Genomic DNA, 13,190 nt, shown 5'->3' with positions numbered 1-13,190 from the left:
TGTCTCCTTAAGTCATATGATGTTTGGACATTCCCATCTGATCAGAGGACATATCTCCAAAAATGAAGGTCTTTGTCCCTTTGGACATTTGTAAATTGCAGTCTGGCTTTTTACTGTTTCTTTTGGAGTAATGGATTATTTTTCTTTGAGTTCCTTTCAGTCCGGTTTGGTGAAGAAGCTGAAGCAGCTTCTTCACAAGATCTTTGGTTTTTGTTCTGCATCAATCTTCACATGTTGGACCAAAACTCGTTCATCTCTGGGACACAGATCATGTCTCCTTAAGTCATATGATGTTTGGACATTCCCATCATATCTATGAACAGATGAATGAATCACCTTCAAGCATCTGGAAATCGTTCCCAAGGATGAACCAAACTGGTGCAACTCCATGATTCTCTTCCTGATGTCTTTGCTGATTTCTCTTGAATAGACTTGCGAACCAGAAAGTAAAGTGCTGCACGTGTGGCTCCAATTAACTCAGATGTGCCTTTTGGGTATTCCCATATTGCTTAAAGAAACAGTAATCATTCTACATGTAAACTTATGATTTTGAAAATAAATATACCTCTGATATATATATTTTCCCCATTATTATGGCTTTTAATGAATAAGTCAGTTTATTCTAACCAACCATAAACAAGAAAAGTTTGATCTGATTTAACTTCATACATTGAGAAAAATGGTCTATGTGTCTTCATTCTATGTATTTAAACTCCTGTTTGCAACTGTGTTAAAATATGTAGAAAATATAGATATGTTCCTTCTAGCAATACACTTAGTCTTTTATTTCTCAGTGTATTTCATTGTTTTCTTAATCAGACATTCATTTTTAGGTAAACCCAAGCTTCACCTAAACCTGGCAGATATAGGATTAAAATAATCTTTTTAATTTTACCAACATCTTTCTTCTGACTACAAGTAATATTATGTTTTTAGAGTAGCCCAGCCAGAATTCTGACTTCAGTCTGACCAAGAATATGTGGAGCGAGGTAAAGATTAGAAGGATGGCACAGATTTATTTTAATCTCAAAATAAATTATGGTACCAGTGAAAAAAGACAAAAAGCTATTCACTCATTATAAGAAGGGTCTAGTTGCTGTAATAAGTATTTTTTTTCCATTGATTATTGAGATGACAAATTTTACTAAAATGTAATATATATATATATATATTTTTTTTTTTTTTTATGAATCCTCATTTTAAATTGTTGAACAATCTTTTCAGATAGCCCTGCTTCATTTTAAATAGGGGAAGGGTAGGGAAACATTTTTGATGGAATAAAAGTCATTTTAAATCTAAATCAGGGGTTGTGAATAATTTTGGGCACTGTACTTCCCCACAAAATAAAAAATTTTCATGAGAACGATGAACATTTGTTTTCTTTCTGGTGGCTCTTTTGGCTGATTTATTATTATTATTATTATTATTATTATTATTATTATTATTATTATTATTAGTCGTAGTAGTAGTATCATAAGTAACTCATCAATAATCAAATAGAATATATTCTAATGTAGGTGGCAGTAATGCAGCTTTGTGTTGACGATAGCAATTGATAAGAAAACGGACGAAGAAGAACGTTTCAGACATTTTTTTCCTCTCCAAAGATGGCGTCGACGCAGTTAACAGATGAGGAGCTTTTTTCCCAGTTGAAGTGCTTCGGTTACACTCCTGGCCCAGTCACAGAAAACACACGTCCGGTGTATTTAAAGAAACTGAAGAAGTTTCGCGAGGAGCAGCAGCAGCAGCAGCGGGGTAAAGGCCGAGTCAGCGGGACGAGCAGCAGCAGCAGCACTGGGGCACCAAGGCCAGTTAGACATGACGTCAGGCGCCTGAGCTCCGGTAGGAGACCGGGCCTAAAGTCCTCTGTTCTCGGCTTCAGCTCTGACGAATCTGACGCGGAAACGCCACTGAAAAGAAAGAACCTGGATCACATGAAAAGACCCAGCCGAAGCCCACACCTTCAACAACAACAACAGCTGAAGATTAGAGCAGCTACGCCTCTTAACGAGGCTAACAAGAAGCAGTATGGCGTTGGGACTGCTCTGAAAAGCAATTCATTCCCGAACCCAGACGGACAGACAAGTGCCTCGCTGGGTTGGGAAACTGGTAAAAGATCTATGCATGATCCTGAATCCAGGGACGAAGACGTTAGTGATGAAGTGCAGAATTCCCACCCGGTTAATGGTCGCAGCGCCGCTCGCCTGAACACTAGCAAACTAGCCGGAGAGTACTCAGACTCGGACGAGGAGGAAGCTGGGGGCCCTGGAGGCCCAGAGCGAGACCGAAGGTGTTTGGAGCTGCGACGGATTTACACAAGCGGACCATTTTCTTCGCATGTAGACGGCGGAGGGTCCCGGACCGGAGGGAAAAACTGTGCGCTTAATCCGCTTGGGAACAGAGCCATGGCAGGCGGCAGAGAGGAGTATGAGGAGAGAGGGAAGAAAGGAGACCTGGACGCATCGGGAGGCTTACGGAGCCACATGCTTCCCAGGAAGCCGATCTACGTGTCCCTCGGCGAGGACCACCAGAGTAAGACCGGAGAAAACAACCATATTAACAGCGAGGAGGGGGCGTCCGGCAGCAACATGGCCAGCGTCGCGCTGAGACCGCGCCACCGCGGTTCCTACAGCCTGACCCTGAGCCCTCAGGGGGGCTACTCTAATCACAGCCCCGTCCCGAACCACGCATACGGCCCGGGAACCCAGAAGAAGAAGCCAACTGCCCCAGAGGATGAGCTGCTGCTGCAGTTTAAAAGAGAGGAGCAACCTTCCTCCGGAAGCTTCAGCGCGCACTACCTGTCCATGTTCCTGCTCACCGCAGCCTGCCTCTTTTTCCTCCTGCTCGGCCTCATGTACATCCGCATGAGGGGCTCGGGATCCCCGGCGGGGGATGGTGTCAGTAAGTATCTCAAATGTTTCATGTTGGCCCATCTCCATCCGGTAGAGAGGGACACATTACTAGCTGGAGTGAAAGAGATTTGAATTTAAAATACACCAGGATTACTGGCTGCAGTTAGTAATCACCGCAGCTTTTTGTTTTGCCATCAGCTGGTGAGATCCAACAATAAAATCCAGTTATTACACGAGGCAGGGCATTTACATAAATACATAAAACTTATTGATGTTGACAGACATATGGATTCATAATCACAGGGCAAGAACACTTTGCAGTCACAAAGATTAAGGTAAATTTAAAATGAAAAAGTGGTTTAGTTTATGAAGTATACCACAAATATATGTCAACAGGAATACTTAAAAGTAATTTCTTTTTCTGTATTTTTTCAGTTCCAAAAGTGAAACTTGTATATAATATATGTCCACTGTTTGGTATTGTATTGTGTGACTGATTTATAGCTTACAGCTAACAAAGATCTGAATAACTGCTTGCTGCTGCTTCGCTGGATGAATCTTCAGTTCTTCTTCCAATGATTCTCCTTCTTCTGCCTCTCTGTCAGGTTTATGAGCATCGTTTAAAGTGACGTTCTGTAAAGTTTTCATCGGCAATACTTCATCTGGAGTAGAAAGCTCTTGAATCTCGACATAATGTAAAATCTGAATGTTGACTCTTTGTTGATGGTGTTGGTCATGTCTCTCAAGTTCTGTTGAATTGATGCTTCAGGCTCTAGCTCAGTGTTTCTCAACCTTTTGTGGGCCAGCGCCCCCCTAGCCTTTATCCAGTACCCTCACCGCCCCCCACCAAAGAATTTGTAGGTTACTTTGCACGGACTATTATTTTATTATTAAAGTTACTATCTACTATTGTAGATGTTTTGATTTTTATGCTTGCTTCTGTATTTATCAAAAATAATTGCCTAATCGTCATGTTTCACATCATGTGTTGATTTTTCATTTTTCAGCGTCAGATTCTCTGTTTTTATGCCATAATTCACATCTAGTTCGTTGCTCCGTTTTATGTCCCACTTCTCCTGTTTCAGAGTTTTGCGCAATGTGCGCGTCGTTTTTTTGTTTTGTTTGTTTTTTAAACCCCCTGCAGCGGTCAGAAGCGTATCGATGGGGAAATGTCAGACTGACATAAACCTTTAAAAACATCGGAAACAATTTTGGCATTCTGATTATTGAAATTTGAAAGTGCTGTGGTACCGTTGTTCTATCACAACCGTTTCATACCGGACCACTTACAGCACCGGTGTTAACGCTATAAAATCAACGCTCTCTATCGTGGTATCACCCAAGGAGGGATTTCTTTATTTAAATGGGTCCATTTGTCAGAGGGATACAAAGTCACGGTATCGTGATTTTAGTAATTACATGTTTATAAGAGCGATTTTCTGTTGTCCTTCCATGGAAGCGGGCAGCCTACAAATGGAAATAAAACACTTTTTAATATAAGTTGCTGCTTTGACATGATCACAGAACTGCCAAAACATATGTAAAAAAATACCAGACAAAGTGAATCACAGCAACGTCATCAGCCAGTGTAACGCTGAACTGATGCAGTGAAGCTACCAGTAGCAGGAGCGAAGCTGCGCCAGAAGCTAACACTGAATAGAAGAAGAGCTGCCATCGATACAGTTGCAGCCAAGCATGATTTAATGTTACACAATACAGTTTCAGCAAGTTGCTCAAAGTCTAAACTGGCATTGTTGTGCATTTAAAGTGTAAAGTTTACCTTCGACCAAACGCCCCCCAAAGGAATCCCAGCGCCCCCCTTTTGAAAAAATGTCCGCCAGCGCCCCCTGCCGTCCTCTGAACGCCCCCTGGGGGGCGGCACCGCCCACATTGAGAACCGCTACTCTGGTGAGATGAAACTGAAATTATGTCTTAACAAGGAGAGTCATTCTGTCTTCCTTCAGGTCCAGGGTGGTTTGGATAGATGCATTCTCCTAACAAAGGAATCGTCTTTAAACTGCCTTTTGTGTTTATTTGATCTTCAAATGACTTTTGATCAGTTTTTGATGATGTGAAGGAGGATTCGATGGCTCTCAGAGGGAGCAGCTGGAGGCTGGACTGGATCTGGGCTCACCTGCTTAGTGATCAAACGTTTCTTGTCGCGTAAAAAGTTTCCATAAACATTTACAAGAGTTGCTTTTATTCTGAACACATTTTAAAAAGTTCTGGTTAACTTTTGATTTAATCTTTTTATCTTCATTAATCCTTGTTTGTCTCTTTGCTGTAGTTAAGAGTCACCCGTTTGGCAGCAACTTTGACTCCTCATATGTAAGTATAATTTGTTCCTTTATGACATACATTCATCTTCAGACATTCACAATGTTAAAAAGTAAAGATTAACTTTTTAATATTTGATTGTTTTTTTGTGTTGTTTTTAACTTATTAAATATGACCTACCACAAAAAATGTACATTAGATGTGTGAATGGCAGTTAGTCCATCCGATAGGTCAAATATATTAATGTACAAACTATGAATGCACAACAAAACGTCACATCTAAGTTTGCACTGATTGTAATTTTCTGGCTGATTACTGATCTTCAAAAAACATGACTGACTTTGTTTTCTGAAAAGTTGCTAAATATGGCGACAAAGTTGTTGAGTTTGCCTTAGTAAACTCAGCAACTGTAGTAGCTCAGTTTGCCTCATAGACTGATGTTAACAGCATGTTGAGGCGTGACCTGGGGAGAGCAAGGGGGGTTTCCGTCATGGCAGGGCTGGTTTTCAGTCCTTTTCCAGCACAGATCAGTTTCTCATACAAATATTGATTGCTGATCTGACAAACTTAAGGAAATCATGGCCGATTTATTGAATCCTACCAAACATTGTGCTCAAGCAGGCTTTGCTATTGCATTGTTTTTACGTGTCTAAGTGTAAAATCGTCTGATTGGTCAGACCACCGCCACCTCCAGCTGACCTAGCCAAGAGCTCTTTTAACCTCTGGCTCCAAATCTTAACACTGCTGATGTTCAGGATCAGTTTGTGTCATAGGCATGTCGGTACAGAGCTAATGTTACAAAGTTCTGTATGGTATGCTGCTATGGTAACCAAGTGTTGTTTTTTTTTGTTTGTTTGTTTTTCTCAGAGTAAGACAGAAAAAGACGTGATCCTAAAGCTGCTGCTCAGCCTCCATGATCACCTGGCCATCGTTGCTGGTAGATATGGACTGATTGTTCAGTTTGAGCTTCATATGAACACATGCTCCATAACACACAGACAGCCAGTGCTTTTAAAATCTGTCCCAACACTTTGACTCCACAACAGTAATGTCCCATGAATCCTGAGTTCTGTTCAGAACAAAGTTTTCAGTTCCAGTTTAGGATTTATTAACCATGACTCATGCTGCCTCCTATAAGAATCAGCTGTTACTATATGAACTCCTTGTAAAGAATGTACTCTACTGTAAGCAGTTACTCAGTGATGTAACTCTGGCATTGCTTCACAGGTCATCATGACTGTGGAGAGCAGCAGTATGCTAGCAGGAGTCTGTCCAGAGAGCAGGTCACACATTATTTACTGGTAGGTGACATGAATCAGACGCTGACTTGGGGTCAGATTTTGCCCTGGTTGAGCATCAGAAGCTTACATTTGGAAACCATCAGAGTTCGACCTGGGATGGACTCAATCGTCTTGGTTTTAAATGTGTGTGTTTTTAAGGCTCAGGATGGAGACTTTAAAGACTTCATTGACGTCTCTCTAGAGTGGATCATTCGAGCTGGCCAGGATGTCGGTATAAGGTGAGGATGGGGAGAAAATGTTCACATGACTGTTGCTATAGAAACTCATCTTTATCCATCATGGACTGCTTGTTGGTATAAATGTATGTTGATGTTTAAAGTTGTATTAAAAGAATATATAAGGGGGTAATGGCGTTACGATACCTGCTCAGCACTCATTGTTTGCAGCCTGGCTTCTGACAGACTGCCCAGGGCAGCCATGACTATAATCCAGTAGTTTACCACCATCGGTGTGTGAATGTGCCCTTTGAGATCTCAATTTGGTATAAAGAACATTATAAATAAAATTAATTCTTATTAGCGGTGGGCTTTTAAGGAACATCTCCCTTCTTCTGTTAAGGACCGAATATTTAATTGACTATTATAATCCAAAATTTTCCATAAGTCAGAGAGTCTGGTCTTTATTTTATGCCACCAAGTGAAATGTAAACAAAGGCAGACGTATCAGCTCCAGCATGACAGATATGAACATCTCCTTTGTCTATTTCAAAATAAGGAACCTAAATGTTGAGCTTATTCACATAAAGAATAAGAATAAGCCTTGTTTGTTTTTTCATCATCATGTTCCTCATCCATCATGTTGGCGATCATATTTTCTCTGGAAAAATGTACTGACGTACGGAGACTGTCATCCTTTGCTAATGATAATGGACTTCTGTTAACAGCAGCTCTGCTACACTGAAATGAACGTGGTAGTGATCACAACCTGAGATTCAATCAAGAATAATCCAGTCCAGGATTAATCATTTTAACTGATGGTAATGCCATACAAATTACTATTTTATCTTTTGAGAGATGCCGGTCTCATTACATATTAGAAACCAACTTATTAGTTGAATGAGAATAAGCTTTAATCTAAATCTGCCAGGGGTATAAAGAATTTTGCTAGGAGAGATTGTTACTGTACAACATGCATCAGTCAGGTGTAGCTGGTCTGTTCTTTAATCTCTTATAAGTGACACATGTCCTGTATCTGTAAAAGAAGCTCTGGAAACCATGGAAACAATAGCTGCACAGGCAATCATTTCATACTGTAACCACAACAGATAAAGTATTTTTGGTGTGAACTTGTGTGTTTCCAGGTTGAGCGGGGAGCTAGCTGACGACCTAGTGACGGATGTGTCTGAGATCTCTTGGTTGGAATCCACGCATCCCAGAATGCCGTTCACCTGCCGCTTTCGTCGAGCTTTGCTCACAGTCATGAACAAAGTCCTGGTCGTTGCCGTTGGTGAGTGGACCCAAACGCATGGAGTTCTGGGAGGGGCAGGGAAGGTCAAAGCTATAAAAGTAACATCAGATCTGAAACATGTAGCTCTGGAGCAATAGGAGCAGCGGTCTGTACCGCTAACCGATAAGCTAGCTATGATAACCCTGAAGTGCTAATCATAAATATTAGTTCCACTAATATCAACATGATATTTAGTGGAAGCTCGTGCTAAAACGGTGTTGGTGTTCCCGCTAAATCCTGAAAATACCCAATTTGGGTTGTCTTGGAGTTTTTATTGCAACCTGTGGGGTTTTTTTCTGTCTGGGAACGAGAATACGACCTGCTGAATGTGACAGGTAGCCAATCAGAAAGCGCGGTGACGTAAGAGCAGAGGGGAATCCCAAACAGCTGACATATCGCGCAACTGACTCCTCCCTGCTCTGCATAATTACTCCGTTCAGTCAGAAACAGCCACTCAGAACTAGCAGTAATCAGCTAGCCGCTATGCTATCAGGAAGTTTTCATTCAGGAACTCTGGATTGTTCATTGTAATGGAACCTGTATTTGCCTTTGATTGTTAAGTTTTATACTTGAACTTTTTGGCAATGTTGAGAAGTTTTATTTTGGCTCTTTGCATTATTTAGCCTCTTCAGAGCCTTCATATGTTTTCAGTCTGTTAAAGATGGTATCAATAGCAGTACAATTTGCACAATGCCTGTTTTGTTTTGTTTAGTTTTCTTCTTGGAAAAAGTTATTAAAAACAAGTTTTTGTCTAAATTAAGGTGAATTCATGGTTCCTTTTTCCACATAATGTAACCGGTAGTGTTTATGATAAAAAATAATTATTATTATTATGTGATCGGTATCGGTGATCGGTATCGGTATCGGCAGGAAAAAACCTGATCGGCACATCTCTAATGATGACACATTTAGCTAACTGTTGCTGATTCATACTTATTAATCACAGTAGGGTTTTGGTCAGAAAGCACACTGGACATCAGGAGATTTTTTACTGTTTATTGTAGAACTACATGCTGTCATTCTACAGTGATGCATTCTGGGTACAGAATAAACGTCATTTGCTGGACCGCATCCGAAGAACATGAGGACTATATGTTTTAGGATTGTTATATAAGAATATTATAGGAGGATATGACAAACCTTTTTTCATCAAACTTTTTTAAATGACTTAAATAAGGCTTGTGTTGAAAGACTACAACCTTCAAGCACCCATTTAATTTTGACATTTTAATTTATAGGTTCTATACAGCCCTCAGAAACTCTACTTATTTTTAAGTGAGCTCTACTTACTGTTCTGTACTGAACAGTAAGTATCTAACCTGTACCACCAGTTCTGTACTGTCTGTTTTATTTTGTTTGTTTCTTATTTTAGTTATTGGGGGGAGAATATGAGGAGAGGAAACAGTACTGTTCCTCAAAATAACCCTCTACAAAATAAGAGCATAAATGTGAATGTCTAATTTAAGTATTCTTAAAGTGAAACTCACTCCCAAATCAACTTTTGTTACTGATGGACCTTCTAAATAAGCTATTTAGGTGCAAATTTTCTTTGAACTGATGACTGTCAGACTGAAGAAGGAAGCTAATGGAGGCTAATGGCTGCTCTCGCTGCTAGCTCAGGACAGACAGGTTGTGCCAAGCTGCACAGTGATGTCACAATAAAAGTCTCCAACAACACAGAAAAAGACTCTTGATTTGTCAGTATCTCTTATTTAAAAGAAAAAAGGGGGCCTGAGAGATTTTATAAATACAGCAACAAAGTGGATAAGCTGACAGTAGTGAATCTGATCACAGCCCACTAACCCCTCCCTCATCGCCACACTCGGCTGTGTCTCTTGGCTCCATATATAAAACAAAACAAATCAATAATTATCGATAGACTGATACGAAACGCTTATATCGTCCAGCTCTACTTCACAGATTCCCTGCTTCCACAGTCCACTCCCACCAGGATCTGGGCTAACCCCCACCCTGTATTTAATACATTCTTATTTGTATCAGGTGTATTGCTGAGTGAACTTAACATGAAAGCGTCATGTCTGCAGTTGTAGGCTTAGTGTGCAGTGTGATCTGCTACGTGAAGTATCGCTGGAGGAGAGAGGAGGAGGAGACGAGGCAGATGTACGACATGGTGGAGAGGATCATCGGTAAGATCAGCACACGTCACATCACAACTTGAAGCAAAAACCAGAAATCAGTGTAAACTGTTGTGGTCCAGATGTGTTAAGGACCCACGGTGAGGCATGCCAAGAGAACCGGGACCTAGAGCCTTACCTGCCCATCCCCCATGTCAGAGACTCCCTGGTTCAACCCCAGGATAGGTGAGTTCCAACAGCAGCAGGAAGCGTCTGTCAGCCTCCAGAGACCAGGTTAACCGAGTTACTCCTCAGGAGAAAGATGAAGAAGGTTTGGGAGCGAGCCGTGAAGTTCCTCTCAGCTAACGAGTCCAGGATCCGGACAGAGACACAGCAGATCAAGGGAGCAGACTTCATGGTGTGGAGGTGGATCCAGCCGCCCCTCAGCTCTGACAAATCCAAGATGTGGCAGGGGAAAGGTACCATGCTGCTGCTATTTATTTATTTATTTTATTGTATTTTTTTTGTTTGTTGCTTTTAAGATTCTAGTTGTGTGTTTAAGCATTGTCAACAATGTCTTCCAGTAACATAATTACCTGGTAATATTTTACATTTCCTGTCAACATTTTTTAATACAAAAACTCGGCGGCCTGACCAACAGGCTTAGCAAGTTTTCTGGATAAAACCCTGACTTGGATTATCTCAGTTACAACAGCAATTCATTTCCCTCTTGGGACAAATGGTTATTTTGAATCAACCTGTCATCCTCCTCAGGGTTTGCCTTCCCTCATGTTGTCACTTCCTGTAGAGGTGGAGAGCATGCAGAGACAGGCAGCTGCCAGAATGATTCTGTCAAAGTCTTAGAGCTGCAGCAGATGTGCGGCAGACCGCTGCATGGCGGCTGGTTTACAGCCAGGAAATGAATGCTGGTCTCATGTTTGTGTTTTTTTCCAGCATTCCCTCTAGATCGGAGGAATTCACCGCCCAACAGTCTGACTCCATGTCTGAAGATCAGAAACATGTTTGATCCAGACATGTAAGTACCTCCATGATTGAACTACCGAAGGCTCTCCATCTCCAACCTGTGTGCAGATTTTCAGTGTGTGTGTGTGTGTGTGTGTGTGTGTGTGTGTGTGTGTGTGTGTGTGTGTGTGTGTGTGTGTGTGTGTGTGTGTGTGTGTGCGTGTGCGCGCGCGCAGGGAGGTTGGTGACAGCTGGGACTTGGCCATCCAGGAAGCCATCCTGGAGAAATGCAGTGACAATGACGGCATCGTTCATATTTCTGTTGATAAGAACTCTAAAGAGGTGAGCTGTGTGGTGTCATTGAGTCGGGTTGGTTCTGTGGTTCTGAAGCGGGTTGGTTCTGTGGTTCTCCTGCTCTGACTGTGTGTTTCCGCAGGGCTGCGTCTATGTCAAGTGTCTTTCTGCAGAGCACTCAGGAAAAGCCTTCAAAGCCCTGCATGGCTCCTGGTTTGATGGTGAGTTACATGCATTAAGTTATGTGTGTGTGGCTCTGTGTTATAGAGTGATGTTTGTGTGCAGGTAAGCTGGTGACAGTCAAGTATCTGCGTCTGGACCGGTACCACCAGCGCTTCCCGCAGGCCCAGGGCTGCAGTGCGCCCCTGAAGGCGTACAGCCTCCACCAGACCCCGGCTCCCTGCCCACTGCAGCATGGGGGCCCCAACTCCTCAGGCTTCTCCTGAGAGGGCCCCTCCTTGTATCATAGAACTGTGGCCCCGCAGCGAGGCGGCAGCACAAGCTGTTCAGTGGTGCAGAGTTTTTAAAAACATCAACTTTATATTTCAAGTGTCATAGAATTGAAAACAAAGCAAAGTGAGTATTTATTGTTATCTTTGTTCTTTTCCATCGCTCATTGCCACAGTGGAGTCATGTATGTAAGCTTTCAGTGCAACACTGTCACTGTTCACTTCTGTTTATCACCGCCTCCATGCTGGCAACTGGAAGATGGGAATCCTTCTGAAGCACAAGTTTTCCATCGTAGTGTGTGTGTGTGTCTCTGTATGTGTATCTTTGTGAGAGAGAGAGGCTGATGATCTGAGCACACATCCTGATGCTTCTGTCAGCAGACTGAGTGCATCTGCAGGAAAACCCTGAGATTATGCAACAGCAGCATTCCAGCGTGTTGGGAAAAACTCCATCATTTCTTTAGCTCCATCTGACTGCCCAAAGGGGCAGAGTGCACCACCTGACTCCTCCCCTCACCCACACTCACAGTACAGGATTAGATTAGATTAGATTAGATTAAACTTCCTGCTCCACCAGAGTCGGTGTGACTCGTCTTTAACCATGATGTCAGCACTCTGATGGAAGGATCCTGAACTCCACGTATCCCACACACTGCAAGCATCTGAAGCATTGGAAGCTTCCAGTCTCCTGTTTCTGCTGCACCTTTATATTCCTAAAACATGACATGAGCTGATACTTGTTTTTAATGCAGATAATACAGTATCGGACTCAGTTCTTGCTGTGTAAAATTGTGCATAAAGTTTTCATATTTTACATTTGCTTGCTGCAGCGACGGTTTGCTGCAAATGATCCAACTGTGCCTTAAATTGTGCTTTTTTTGAACTGGCACTGCTTTAGAGAATGTACCGGATATAGAAAATATTGAAATTGTTTAGAGGAGAAATGAGGCAGACATAGTTCTTAGTTTGGAAACTTGGAAGTTGCCGTTTTGTAGAAGTTTCCTTTGATATTAAACCAAAAGGTTCTATTTATTTTCATTTTTAATGAGGGTTATGTACTATTTTAATGTCACTAGACCTGTTGTATGTTTTTCATTAATAATTGACACTTGCTTTGTAAGGCTTGTCAGGATGTTTAAGACAAAATAAAGTGAACACTTTGAGAAATAAAGGAGCATTTAGAGCTTTACTCTGGACCATCTGAACGCTCACAAAGGAGTGGACACTATGGAAAGGAATTCTTATATGTATGTTGTTTCTTTACTGCATCCCATATTATTCTGGCCATTTATGGCTGCAGATAAGTTCTACGTAATCAGAATTAAATCAGGTTATGTCTCTTGATTATCAAGTTCTTATTTATTGATCCAATGGGTCTTGTCACAGATCTGTATCTTCACAAGCCAAAGAGCCATTTTTGCCTAACCCCAACCACAAGTGTCATATTCTAGGGGGAAAAAAACAGAATTTTTTTATATAATATAGGACATTGTCATTTTTAAAGAGCCATCATTTCTAGTTTTGGTTCTTAAA

At 41.6% G+C, this 13,190-nt stretch overlaps 1 protein-coding gene across 1 annotated transcript; it reads left to right on the top strand.

Annotated features, from left to right (window-relative positions):
* The first annotated feature begins 1,558 nt into the window (after window positions 1-1,558).
* Window positions 1,559-12,828, top strand: lemd3 (LEM domain containing 3). Its single transcript, XM_008401549.3, has 13 exons — window positions 1,559-2,901; window positions 5,140-5,180; window positions 5,997-6,066; window positions 6,357-6,430; window positions 6,569-6,648; window positions 7,731-7,876; window positions 9,922-10,023; window positions 10,095-10,197; window positions 10,267-10,430; window positions 10,906-10,987; window positions 11,151-11,256; window positions 11,351-11,429; window positions 11,494-12,828. Exons 1-13 carry the CDS (start codon window positions 1,608-1,610, stop codon window positions 11,652-11,654), a joined length of 2,502 nt encoding a protein of 833 aa, XP_008399771.2. The 5' UTR covers window positions 1,559-1,607; the 3' UTR covers window positions 11,655-12,828.
* Window positions 12,829-13,190: the final 362 nt, after the last annotated feature.

This window comes from Poecilia reticulata, chromosome 23 (assembly GCF_904066995.2).
Source record: "Poecilia reticulata chromosome 23, P_reticulata-male-v2, whole genome shotgun sequence".
Lineage (NCBI taxonomy): Eukaryota > Metazoa > Chordata > Actinopteri > Cyprinodontiformes > Poeciliidae > Poecilia > Poecilia reticulata.
This window is presented reverse-complemented; position numbering and strand designations above follow the sequence as displayed.